Source organism: Rhineura floridana, chromosome 1 (genome assembly GCF_030035675.1).
Source record: "Rhineura floridana isolate rRhiFlo1 chromosome 1, rRhiFlo1.hap2, whole genome shotgun sequence".
NCBI lineage: Eukaryota > Metazoa > Chordata > Lepidosauria > Squamata > Rhineuridae > Rhineura > Rhineura floridana.
Genome location: NC_084480.1, coordinates 5,971,478 through 5,985,571, shown reverse-complemented (window position 1 = coordinate 5,985,571; position 14,094 = coordinate 5,971,478). Strand labels below are relative to the sequence as shown.

The 14,094-nt window shown below is 43.6% G+C and overlaps 1 protein-coding gene across 47 annotated transcripts in view; it reads left to right on the top strand.

Moving 5' to 3' along the window:
• The window catches only part of CELF4 (CUGBP Elav-like family member 4), a 1,013,450-nt gene that overhangs the window by 718,031 nt on the left and 281,325 nt on the right, over positions 1-14,094 (top strand). For 10 of the 47 annotated variants that reach the window (XM_061607394.1, XM_061607385.1, XM_061607365.1 and 7 more), the window contains exon 5: positions 12,221-12,231. The exons of the other annotated variants lie outside the window; for them this stretch is intronic. In XM_061607394.1, the coding sequence (XP_061463378.1) occupies positions 12,221-12,231 (11 nt within the window). The remainder of the gene's footprint in view (positions 1-12,220; positions 12,232-14,094) is intronic. 47 annotated transcript variants of the gene reach the window in all.

Genomic DNA, 14,094 nt, shown 5'->3' with positions numbered 1-14,094 from the left:
AGGCTTATCAATACTTTGAAGAGGACCAGATATTTATTTTGTTTCTGAGCCCAGGACTGGGTCTTTCATGATGCCCGGGGAGCAGGAGAGTAGTCGATAAGAGACAGACATCCTGGCATTGGTAATCTAATTAGCAAGGTATGTGTGGGGTTGTTGCACACTTCCAGGCCCAGTTTCATTTTGAGTATGGAGGTGGAACCTGTGTAGATGTGGTTCAGAAATTTTGAGTTAAGCAAAGCTCTGCTTTTATAAAACCTAAGAAACATAAAGATACTTTAAATGTCTGAGTGCCTGCACCAGTGGAATACTGGAGGAACTTGTAAAACTTGCTGCAACAGTATTTAGAACTGAGCATGTGGTGTGAAAGACTCCTTTTCCTAACATTTTGGCTTGTTTTTCTCCACCCACCACATTTCTGAAATATATTGTATATGTTATGGTTAACTGTGCTGCTGCCCTGACTTACTTTATGTTTGTTGCTATTTTGTGTTTTTATTATGTTTTTATATTGATTGTGTATTTTATTGTTTTTATTATATTTGTAAGCTGTGCTGAGCTCTGTTTTTAACAGCAAAAGGGCAGGATATAAATTCTCTTAATCAATCAATAAATCATAGTGTTGGAAACTAGAGTCTAGGCATTTAAGGCTGAAAATGTTGCTTAAAAAAAAGATTTCTCACATCTTTCCCCAGTTTTTGGTGGTAATTCCTAGGCACAAAAACAAAACAACTGGACAATCCAAATATTAACATGCAAATATTTGCATAATATGCAAATAATATGCAAATAATTTGCATAATATGCAAATTAACCTGCCCGGATTTGTGGAACTGGAATATGGCAACCCTAGTCATGCATCCCTCCTTGGTGAGGTGGCGGGTGGTAGCAGCGGGCAGGTGGCTTGTTGGACAGAGGAGGGGGAGGAAGGGGCACAGGATGTCAGCTCGCTTTATCACTGCCTGAGCTCACGCCTTGTCACGCAGCACTTGCCGTGAATCTCAACAGAGGCTGGCCTTAATAACTTCACACAAGTGCTGCATTGCTAGTGACTTTAGGGACAGATGACAGCAAGCTAGGAATTATAATGAGTTGCTGCAAAGGCCTCCTTCACACAAATTAGTTATTTTCCTTGGAATCTAGCTGGATTTTGCAATGTTTCTGTGGGCGTGGGTGTTGTGTGGAGGGGGGATGAGAGGACATAAAATCCCCCCCTTGCATGGCTTTCTTCCACTTTTAATTAGCACTCCCTCTTTCAGGAAAAAAATATGAGTCTCGATTATAGGGAGGGCTGTCGTTCAGTAGGAGAGCGCTTGCTTTGCATGCAGAAGGTTCTAGGACCAATCTGAGGCATCTAGAGTAATGACAACAGAAGACTTATGTAACTTCAAAGTTGATAATGAAGACACTGAACTTGTCAAGGATTATCAATACCTTGGCACAGTCATGAACTAAAATGGAGACAATAGTCAAGAAACCAGAAGAAGGCTAGGACTGGGGAGGGCAGCTGTGAGAGAACTAGAAAAGGTCCTCAAATGCAAAGTTGTATCATTGAACACCAAAGTCAGGATCATTCAGACCATGGTATTCCCAATCTCTATGTATGGATGTGAAAGTTGGACAGTGAAAAAAGCGGATAAGAGAAAAATCAACTCATTTGAAATGTAGTGTTGGAGGAGAGCTTTGCGGATACCATGGACTGCGAAAAAGACAAATAATTGGGTGTTAGAAAAAATTAAACCAGAACTATCACCAGAAGCTAAAATGATGAAACTGAGGTTATCATACTTTGGACACTTCATGAGAAGACATGATTCACTAGAAAAGACAATAATGCTGGGGAAAACAGAAGGGAGTAGAAAAAGAGGAAGGCCAAACAAGAGATGGATTGATTCCATCATGGAAGCCACAGACCTGAACTTACAAGATCTGAAGAGGGTGGTTCATGACGGATGCTCTTGGAGGTCACTGATTGATAGGGTCGCCATAAGTCATGATTGACTTGAAGGCACATAACAACAACAAAAAAGACTGTACTCTACCTGTTAAGTGCTGTGCTTAATTACCCTGTGTTTTAAAAGAATCTAATCTTAAGAGTTGAAAATGACCTAGTCCAACGCCCTGCTCAAGGCAGGATCTACAGTGGAGGCTTCAGTGGCAGCATCTCTGACTTAGGGCTGTCTAGCCTCTGCTTACCTCCAGTGAAGAAAGCTGCCCTCCAAACAGAGATATATTTGCAAAAAAGAACTGCCTGACAACATGCTACTGCAGTTCAAGTTTGTATACCTCAGCATCTGCAGTGTTTGAAATGCGCAAGTGTGTATTGCATAGTGCCTTAGTCATCATGCGCATGCATCTTTAGACATATATACCAGAGGCAAGATACATCCAACCAGCCACTCACAAATGTAACATCTAGAGACCTTGGCCACTCTACCCACTCACGCCAATGACATATCCCCAGAATCTTGAGGTGCAGCTGGGAGGGAATCCTGTCTGAAACCATTGGGAGCTGCTGCTAGTCAGTGTAGACAACAGTGAGCTAGATGGACCAGTGGTAGAAGGAAGCTTCATATGTTGCTGTTAAATCAGTCCTTAATTCAGAACCATGAGGACTGGAATCTTGTTTTATTTTTAAGGAAAAATCTGTAGCTCAGTGGTAGAGCAGCTGCTTTGCATGTAGAATGTCCCAGGTTCAATCCCAAAAGGCATCTCCAGCTAGGGCTGGGAAAGTCCCCTGTCTGAAATCCTGGTGAGATGCTGCCAGTCAGTGCAGACAACAGTGAGCTAGGCGGACCAACAGCCTGACTTAGTATAAGGCAGCTTCCTACATATGTTTCTTTTTTTAACAAGTCATCCCCAAAAGGCAAAAACAAGGACGGAATAGTTGTGGTGATTTATCCAGAACAGGAACTAGAAATAGAGAGACTATCCCTGCTAATTCCAGAGAGCTGGAACATATTGAGATCACCAAACAGCCCCTGAAAGTTGTAGACTGCAAGGGAAGATTGCAGGGTGAAGAAGCTGCCTTTCAGGGAGGCTAGTCTATCTTTACCAGGACCAGCGCCAGGCATGCTGGGGTTTGTTGCGTTGCGTGCGCATCCCTGCTATCAACCAAGATGGCAGCAGAGGCATCAGGCCCTTAGGGAAACCTCGACCACCATCTTGGTTGATGGCAGCCTTGTGGCCGTAGCACAACAGGGCATGCCTGGCGCCGGCCCATGTGAAGGGAGAGGTAGGTGGAGCATATTGCAGGCGCCTGCACGGCAGTGGGGGAGTGCGTGGGAGCTCCCTCCCACGATCTGCAGCGCAGATCACAGAAGAAGAGCACTGCCACTTCAGGGGGCCCTTGGGACCCAGGGGCCTTCAGCCAGGGCCCAACCTGGCCACCCTCTGGTGTTGGCCCTGATCTTTACCACCCTTCACATGGAGGTTTAAAGGTGGATTAGACAATCTCATGGAGGGTGTTTTGTTCAGGGACAGCTAAAGTAGCCCTCATGCCACTCCAGCCCCAGCCAGCCAGCTGCCTTCACCTGTGGGTGAGGTGCTCCTGCAACACCAGTGGCAGGACTGGAATCAGCTGGAGTGGGAGTCAAGCAAGCACGTGACTTGCATTGGAGCCCGAGCGGTTGCCTTTTTTGTCCACCACAATGCCCAGCATCAGGCATTGCACTGCCTGTGGGTTAGAATGGACAGATCTGCCCATGTCAGGGTCTCATTTTCCCCCCAATCTTAAATTCAGTTCTCCACCATTCTGTATCACTTTGAGATTTTTTTTTAAAGAAAAGTTCTAAGAAAATCCCCCAGCATTTTTAGTGCACATTTGTCTGTCTATGCACATTTTGGAAGCAAATTTTGCTACTGTAATGCATCCTTTGTTATTTGTTCTATGCGCACCTCTGGACACAAAACATGGTTGGAGAATTGTGTGGCAAAAATTTCAGAAAAGTGAGCATTTTTAATAGCTGTGTTTCAGTTGGTGTATTGTTTCAAGAAGCAGTGTGAATTGTTTGTTTTATTTATTATAATTTTATTTATTAAATTGATATCCTGCCCCTTCTCCCAGAAGGAGCCCAGGATGGCAAACACACTAAAAGCACTTTAAAACATCTTTTAAAAAAACCTTTAAAAACACCTTAAAAAACAATTCCAGCACACACACAGACTGGGAGAAGGTCTCTGCTTAAAAGGCTTGTTGAAGGAGGAAGGTCTTCAGTAGGCGCCGGAAACATAACAGAGATGGCGCTTGTCTAATATTTAAGTGGAAGAAATTCCAAAAGGTAGGTGCCACATAATCTGTTGGTGCCACAAACACAAATTAGGGAGTTTCAGATTAAATACAAACAATACCGAATTTTTCCCCACCCCCTAATTGTGGGGCGTGCTAAAGGTGGCTCCCGGCTCTGATGCAGGCTGAGCAGTCACTCAGCTCCTGTTCCAGCCAATTCTGGTGTGACCTCTGCCACCACCTGAACTGGAAGGAGAAAGAGGCTGGCTGGACATCTGGTTGTACACTGTGAGAATTGGATGCTGGACCAAATGGGCGAATGGCCTGATCCAGCAATCTGGCTCTGATGTTCTTACATTTCTTCTGATATCAAGAAAACGACTCCTTGAATGATGTGGATATAAATTCAGAAATAGTCCAAAGCAAATTGAAATTCGAAGAATTAAAACCCAGTGGTGCCTCACAGCTGAGTGCATTAAAGACCAGAGTGACACTCTTTTGTCCTGAACACCACCGCATCCTTTTCCATTGCACAATGTGATAGAAATGGTGATGACACTGATAAGGCAATGTTTCTCTCGACTTCCATTCTGCCCCGTCATGGAGCACATAAACACCGTTGCCTTGGCAAAGCTGTTTGCGCTGTCTCCATTATTTACTTTCTTCCTTTTATTTCACTTTAGGGGACTTAGGTTAGAATTGACATTTCTTTCCTCTCCGCCACTCTCTGTGCTGGGTCTCTGGGCGCTCAGTTAAGCCAGACAGTGGAATGGCCCAGCCACAAATAGACGGTTGATAAATTGGGCAGATAACACAGCAGCGGTCTGGTTTACCCCAGCACGCACGGTAATAAAAAGGATCTTCCACCTCAGAAAGGTCACCATATTGACAAGGGGAATGATCGTGGGGATGTCTGTTTGCCAGATGCCTGTCACTGAGCAACACTTACCGGGTCTGCAACAATTCTTTGGAAGTAGTTACACTTTGGTTCTTTTCCCTACCAAGAGGCAGAAAAAGGAGGGGAAGGAAATCAGCCAGATTGTGGCAAGAGAGCCCCCAAATTCTGCACTAAATATATCCTAATATTCTTAGTGAACATATTGTGCAGCTGCTATGGCATGCATGCATACATACATGAGATGATGACGATGAATTAGAGATTTGGACTAGGACCTGGGAAATGCAGGTTCAGATTTCCACTTAGCCATGAAGACTACTGGGTGGCCTTGGGCCAGGCACTGTCTCTCGGCTTAACCCACTTCACAGGGTTGTTGAGAATAAATGGAGAGAGGGAGAACTAGGTATGTCAACTTGAGCTCCTAGGAGGAAAGGTAGGATATAAATGCGGTAATGATGATGGTGGTGATTGTGATAATTAGTAGTAGTAGTAGTAGTAGTAGTAATATGCTGCTTAATGCTAAAATATACTTCTCAGTGGTTTACTAAGGCCGCATGCACATCAGACATTTATTCCACATTAAACAGTCATGGCTTCCCCCCCAAAATTCTGGGAAGTGTAATTTGTGAAGGGTGCTAAGAATTGTTAGGAGACTGTTATTCCCCTCACAGAGCTCCAATTCCCAGAATTCTCTGGGAAGAGGGGCTGACTGTTAAATCACTCTGGCCATTGGAGCTCTGTGAGGGGAATAGGGGTCCCCTAATAACACTCAGCACCCTTCACAAACTACACTTCCCAGGATTCCTCAGGGGAAGCCAGGACTGTTTAAAGTGGAATAAATGTCTGGTGTGGATGTGGCCAAAATATAAAAAAATGACACTAGCGATATATAAAGCAGTCACCCATCCAGAACTTGCCTTGCCCATGGTAGCCATAGTCAAGTCTCAGTCCTTTGCTGGCAATATGCACTTGTGCCTGGTAGATGTTACTGTTGGCATATAACGCCCTTAACAGGTTGGGACAAGTTTACTTATCGGATCACTTTCCCCATATGTGCCAACTCAACTACTTCAATCTATGGAACTAGCACTTTTATAAATATCACATAGTACCCATTCCGAACTTGCAAGAAATCAATGTTTAATGTGGTGGGCACCTACACTCTGGAACTCCCTGTCTATTGACATCAGGCAAAGTGCCTTTGCTATACACTTTTCGGTGCCTTCTTGAAACATTTTTGTTTAGGCAAGTATACTCAGAAACATAGAAGTTGATATGTTTTAATCTCTTTTTAGCTTTCTGTTAATTTTAATCATTTTAAAAATGTTTTAATTACTTGTTTTTAATTGTTTTATTGATAATTTTAATATTTTTACAAACCTCTTAGAGGTTTTATTACAGTCGAGTGGTATATAAATTTTGAATATTAATATTTAAAATTAAATATTAGACAGGTGCTGTCTCTGTTATCTTTTCACCGCCTACTGAAGACCTTCCTCTTTCAACAAGCCTTTTAAGTAGAGACCTCATCCCAGCCTGCATCTGTGTTGGAAATGCTTTTTCAGATGTTTTTAAACCTTTTTTTTAAAAAAAAAATTTAAGCTTTTTAAAAAAATGTTTTAAAGCTGTTTTGTTTTAATGAATTTTAAAGTCTGTTTTTATGATGCTTTAAAGTGTTTTTAGTGCTTTTGTTTGCCGACCTGGGCTCCCACTGGGAGGAAGGGCAGGATATAAATCAAATAAGAAACAAACAAAAAAATAAATAAAATGAAATATAAATCTTGTTAAGTAAATAAATATTTTTGATTATATGACTATAATTCAGGCGCAAATCGCACACCACTACAACAGGCCTGTGCATTTCCTTCCTGTGTGCTCATTTTCTTGCTTAGGGTTACATTCCATGACATTTAGAAGCCTATGCAGAGTGGGAGAAAATCCTCAGAACTGGGAATTTGACAGCATTGATCCTTCATACTAGCAGTTGTGGCTGGTGCCCACTGGTAGGGCGCAAAGCAAGGAGCCCAACAGTAGGTGGAGCCAGAGCCAATGGCAAATGGCGCTAGTGCCAATGGTAAGCAAAGTCAACTAATCCTGGTCTGATCCCCATCTCTCCCTCCTGAGTTCTACCAGGACAACACTGAGATGGAAGCGGAGGAGGAAGGTGACAGCCAGGGCCAATCCCTGGACTGCTTGTAAGTAAGAAGGCAGACAGGTGGGGGCTGGGTGATGGGAGTTGGTGGGGCAATCCCCCATTCGCCCTAATGGACCAGCCTTCATTCCATGCTTGCTACATTGGCAAATACTCTGTAGAGGGTAGCAATGGAGTCTACCAGGAGTATCTTTGGCAAGAGGAGGAGAAATGGATATGCTTAATCCTGGTCTGGGATTCTAGGGGAGCTCGGACTGGTTAATTTACTTGTGGCATTGTTATGAATCAGATTTTTACATCACCTAACATGATACAAGTTTTGAAATACTTGAATTAGCTACCAGGCCAAGTTCAAGATTCCCGTTTTGGTGTACAAAGCCCTATGCAATTTGGGGGCAGGATGCCTGAAAGGTCATCTTATTATTATTTTTTATTATTATTAATTGCATTTCTAAACCGCCCTATAGCAACAAGCTCTCAGGGCGGTGTACACAAGATAAAACCACAATTAAAATACGAACAAGTGTGGATTATAAAACATATTTAAAAACAGAATTAGAATACAAAATAAAAATAAAAATTATAATTACAATTAAATTAAAAATTAAAATTAAATTAAGCTTAAAATGCCTGGGCAAAGAGGTAGGTTTTTACCTGGCGCCGAAAAGATAACAAAGGCGCCAGGCGTATCTCATCTGGGAGGGCATTCCATAATTCGGGGGCCACCACCGAAAAGGCCCTAGATCTAGTTACTGTTCTCCGGGCCTCCCTATGAGTTGGGACCCGGAGAAGGGCCTTAGACGTCGAGCGCAGCGAATGGGTAGGTACATAGCAAGAGAGGCATTCCATCAGGTATTGCGGTCTGCTGCCGTTAAGGGCTTTATAGGTAAGGACCAACACTTTGAATTTGGCCTGGAAACATATTGGAAGCCAGTGCAGTTGGGCCAGAATAGGTGTTATGTGGTCGAATATCTTCGTCCCAGTAAGAACTCTGGCCGCAGCATTCTGCACTAGCTGAAGTTTCCGAATCGTTTTCAAAGGTAACCCTACGTAGAGAGCATTACAGTAATCCAATCTAGAGGTTACCAGAGCGTGAATAACTGAGGCGAGGTTTTCCCTGTCCAGATAGGGTCGTAGTTGGGCTACCAGCCGAAGCTGGTAGAATGCATTCCATGCCACAGAGGCTACCTGAGCCTCAAGTGACAGGAGCGGATCTAATAAGATCCCCAAACTACGGACCTGTTCCTTTAGGGGGAGTGTAACCCCATCCAGGGCAGGTCTGACATCAACCAACTGGGCAGAGTGCCCCCCCACCAACAGCATCTCAGTCTTGTCAGGATTGAGTTTCAGTTTATTAGCTCTCATCCAGTCCATTATCGCGGCCAGGCAGCGGTTCAGTACATTGACAGCCTCACCTGAGGAAGATGAAAAGGAGAAGTAGAGTTGCGTATCATCAGCATATTGCTGAAAACGCACTCCAAAACTCCTGATGACCTCACCCAGCGGCTTTATATAGATATTAAAGAGCATGGGGGACAGAACTGAACCCTGTGGGACCCCATATTGGAGTACCCAGGGATTCGAGTAGTGCTCCCCAAGCATCACCTTCTGGAGACGACTCCCAAGATAGGAACGCAGCCACTGCCAAGCAGTGCCTCCAATTCCCATATCCGTGAGTCGCTCCAGAAGGATACCATGGTCGATGGTATCAAAAGCCGCCGAGAGATCAAGGAGAACCAACAGAGTTACACTCCCTCTGTCTTTCTCCTGACAGAGGTCATCATACAGGGCGACCAAGGCCGTTTCTGTACCAAACCCCAGCCGAAAGCCCGATTGAAATGGATCCAGATAATCAGTTTCATCCAAGAGAGTCTGGAGTTGGTGAGCGACCACGCGCTCTAGAACCTTGCCCAGAAATGGAACATTTGCTACCGGTCTATAGTTGTTGAAATTATCGGGGTCCAAGGAGGGCTTTTTTAGAAGCGGTCTCACTACCGCCTGTTTCAGGCAGAGCGGGACCACTCCCTCTCGTAAAGAGGCATTAATCACCTCCTTGGCCCAACCGGCTGTTCCATTCCTGCTAGCTTTTATTAGCCATGAGGGGCAAGGATCCAGAGCAGAAGTGGTCGGCCGCACCTGTCCAAGCACCTTGTCCACATCCTCGAGCTGTACCAACTGAAACTCATCCAATAAAACCGGACAGGACTGTGCTCCGGACACCTCATTAGGTTCAACTGCTACAATATTGGAGTCAAGGTCCTGGCGGATGTTCGTGATCTTATCTTGGAAGTGCCTCGCAAACTCATTACAGCGGGCTATTGATGGTTGTATTTCATCCGAAGGACCAGAGTGTAGAAGTCCCCGGACAACTTTATAAAGTTCCGCTGGGCGGTTACAAGAAGACTGAATGGAGGCAGCAAAGTACTGCTTCTTCGCTGCCCTCACCGCCTTCACATAACGTTTGGAAGAGGCCTTCACAAGTGCATAATTACAGCCGTCGGGAGTTCGCCTCCATTTGCACTCAAGCCGTCTCCTTTCTTGCTTCATCACTCTTAGCTCCGAGGTAAATCAAGGAGCCAATTGAGCTCTGCAGAGGAGAGGGCGCAGCGGGGCGATTGTGTCAGCTGCCCGGGTCATTTCCGTATTCCACAGAGCGACCAGGGTTTCAACAGAATCGTCAGTTTTATCAGCCGGAAAATTCCCTAGAGCCCTTTGAAATCCCTCAGGATTCATTAGTCTCCGGGGACGGACCATCTTAATTGGTCCTCCACCCTTGCAGAGGGGAGAAGACAATGTGAGTCTAAATCTCAATAGGCGGTGATCTGTCCATGACAAAGGAATAGATGTAAAATCCCTTACTCCCAGATCACCATCCCCTAACCCAGTGGCAAAAATCAAGTCTAGAGTATGTCCCGACACATGCCCTTATATACCCATTCGATCACTGTGCTCTGCAGGTGAGGGCCTCCTGCAGATACCATCTTATCAGGAGGTTCATTCTGCACAATATAGGAAACGGACCTTCAGTGTGGCATCACCTACTCTGTGGAATTCCCTCCCCTTAAATATTAGACAGGTGCCATCTCTGTTATCTTTTTGGCGCCTACTGAAGACCTTCCTTTATCAACAAGCCTTTTAAGTAGAGATCTTATCCCAATCTGCATCTGTGTTGGAATTGCTTTTTATGGTGTTTTTAAAGTTTTCTTTTAAAGAAGATGTTTTAAAAGATGTTTGGTTTTAATATATTTTAATGCCTGTTTTTAAGATATTTTAGAGTGTTTTTGTTTGCCACCCTGGGCTCCTACTGGGAGGAAGGGCAGGATATAAATTTAATAAATGAATGAAATGAATGCTTGAACTGCCCATTTTCCCCCTGTAACTGCACATATTGGGTCTGGCTGACCTGTAACATCAACATCATGACTAGTAGTAACTGATAGCTTTATCCTTTATGAATTTATCTAATCCCCTTTTAAAGCTGTCCAACATGGTGGCCATCAGCAACAGCCGAAGGAGCTATGATACCCTCCACAATCTATCAAAATCTATGAACCTAATGCACTGAGAATTTCCCCTGTGCTCTACTGAAATGAATTCAGGAAATACAACTTTATTAGTCTTCAGGAGATAGCCATTGTCCTTTATGCCTCCCCACTGCTCAAAGCCCACCTCTTTGATGATGAACCATTTGGCTTCAGCTTATGTTTGTGTGAAAAGTACTGTGTACACTCACAGTGCCGTAATAGTGGTGATGATGGTGATCATCATCATCAGGGATCTTTGTAACATTACGCATTCGTACGGAGTACTGTCACCTCTTTTTTTGCAACCATTTTGTGCTGGCACCCACAGCACTTTTATCAAGGTATGAGTATCATAGAATCATAGAATATTAGGAAGGAGTCTACAAGGCCATCAAGTCCAACCCTCTGCGCAATGCAGGAATCCAAAACAAAGCATTCCTGACAGATGGCTGTCCAGCTGCCTCTTGAATGCCTCCAATGTCGGAGAGACCACTACCTCTCTAGGTCATTGGTGCCATTCTCGTATGGCTCTAACAAAAGTACCAGCACCTCATATTGTTTATATATATATATATATATATATATATATATATATATATATAAGCACTGATAATATAATAATTTACATTAAAATATTCAGACAGCCCTGACTAGCTTACAATATAGTCATTGTTGTTAGTAGTAGTAGCAGTAGTAATAGAAGTAGTAATAATGATAATTTTCATTAAAATAGATTAATAAAGACAGGTCCGTCACAGTGTCCTGATTATCTTACAGTGTGTTGTTGTTACATAATGTCTGATATTAAAATATTCAGATTAAGAAAGAAAGGTTGTCCTGACTAGCTCACAATGTTGTTGTTGATGTTATGTTTTATATTAATGTGTTCAGATTGATAAAGACAAATCCCTGACTAACTTACGAACTAAACTTTGACACAGGGGAAGAAGGGAGGGGAGGTACAAATTGTTGTTGTTATCATTGGTAGTAGTAGTCCCTTTCTTCTGTCTTTTCTCCTATGTCAGACTTTAGATTGTCAGCTAGTCAGGGCAGGGACCTGTCCTCTTGTACCCTCTAAAACGCACTGCATGCTGATGCATTCTGTGAACACAATGCTGCAGTTGCTAATGTTTTGATCCACAAAGGGTGTATGCAATTGCAGTTGCTCACATTTGTCCTTGGTTACTCCTGCCCTCTGTTATTTCCCCCATCTCACACACAAGATTTAAACTGTATTGTAAGCTTCCTGGTGCAGGAGCTTATCTGGCCCTGGTGGCACTACAAAAACAGTGAGGTGTCTCCCTTTTGATCTCTGTATCGGTCAGTTAGCAGTGCTGGCCTGATGAAATGTGCCTCTCCCGCTGGCAAGTGAGCTGGGGTTCAAAACATGATTGTCCTAATTAGTTTTCACGCACATTGAGACCACCCGGCAGTGATTATAGCTTTGCACCAGTAGTGACTTAAGATGGAGGGGAGCAGCTCTCTCACACAAAGTGTTTAGACTCCTGGCACATTCATCTTAATAAGTTTTATTACAGCCTGCCAGTTTAAACCTAATGACTAATTTATCGTCTAAAATACCAGCAATATACTTTTTGATTTTGCTAATTAATTATCTCAAACAAAGGTGATATTTATAAAACTGTCCAGAAATGGTATGTGCAGTAAAATTGGCTTGCAGCAGGAGATGAAATTATTACTAATATGGGATAAAATTATTACAGTATTGACTTAGTTACTTTATTACTTGGTAATGGATTTCTTCATTATTTTTCCCCAGGATTGTCGCATTCATGATTGCATTAAAGTCTGTTAATCTATGCAAATATCATTAGGAACCACTAATAACCGCATCGACATTCCTCCATTTCAAGGAAAAAGGCTAAATACTCTCAGTGTGCATTGTTCTGTTCTGTTAGTGTGATGGAATTAACTCGGGCTCAAAATTGGCGGGACCCTGGGCAGAGAGGAGACAGGAAGAAGGATGCTCTCCCCCAGGACTGAGCTTAAACAAAGGAAGAAGAGAGAGTTTTGATGTGCCAGGCTACAATGCAATAAAGTATGAAAGCCCGTCCTTCAATCGATCCTCTACAAGGTCATTGGTGTGACAAAGAGTAAACAGGATGTGTGAGAAATGGTAGCCAACTTGTTTCTGGGCCCTATTTAAGATGCTAGTGTTAGGTTTTAAAGCCCTAAACTAGAATCATAGAATAGTAGAGTTAGAAGGGGCCTATAAGACCATCAAGTCCAACCCCCTGTGCAATGCAGAAATCCAAATCAAAGCATCCAACTACTTTGGTTCCAGGTATCTGAAAGATCACCTCTTTTCCTACAGACCCTCCTGGGTGTTGAGATCAGCAGAAGGAGCCCTCTTGGCATTTCTGGCACCCTCAGAGGTTTGGGGGTGGCCAGGGAGAGGGCATTCTCTATGGCAGGAACTTCATAGTTGTGGAACTCCCTCCCCACAGAGGTGCATCTGCACCTTCACTGTAAAGCTTTGGTTTGTTACGACACGTGCTCTTGGGAACATGAGTGTGTGAATTTGCCACCCTCATGTCCCATGAAACACATCTCCTTGAGAGGAGGGGATCTTTTGCTAGGGATAAAACAAGCGCTTTGTAACAGGTTGTATGCTGAAAATGCACCTCTTCACCCTGGCCTTTGAGATGGATATTTTAGGACCCACCCTATTTTCTATGATTTTTTTTTTTAATGTTGTAATTTTGAGTTGTTTTTAATTGCTTTTAATGATGTATTGTAAACAGTTGCATTCCACTCTGGGACCTCAGAGTGAAGGGCGGTTAATAAATTAAAATAATAACAACCACCACCACCACCTAGGGACAGCCAACATGGTGCCTTCCAGAAGTTGTTGGACTCCATTTCTCATCAATCCCAGCTAACACGGCCATTGGTCAGTGATAATGAAAGCCAGTGTGGTGTACTTGTTAGAGTGTAGGCATAGGATCTGGGAGAGTAGGCCTATATCTGCATCATACATTTAAAGCACTATTATTTCACTTTAACGGGCATGGCTTCCCCCAATGAATCCTGGGGAAGCCCTTGCAGAACAGGTTGAATGCCACCCGTCTGGCCCAGGGAAGCACCCACTAACATCACCTCAGTCTTACCTGGATTGAGCTTTAGTTTATTGGCCCTCTTGCAGCCCATTATGAAAGCCCAGACACTGACCCAGCACACCCACTGCTACACCTGCAGATGTAAAGAAGAAATGGAGCTGTGTGTCATCAGCCCTGCTCCAAATTGCTGTGGAGCAGACTTTTCGTATTTTGGG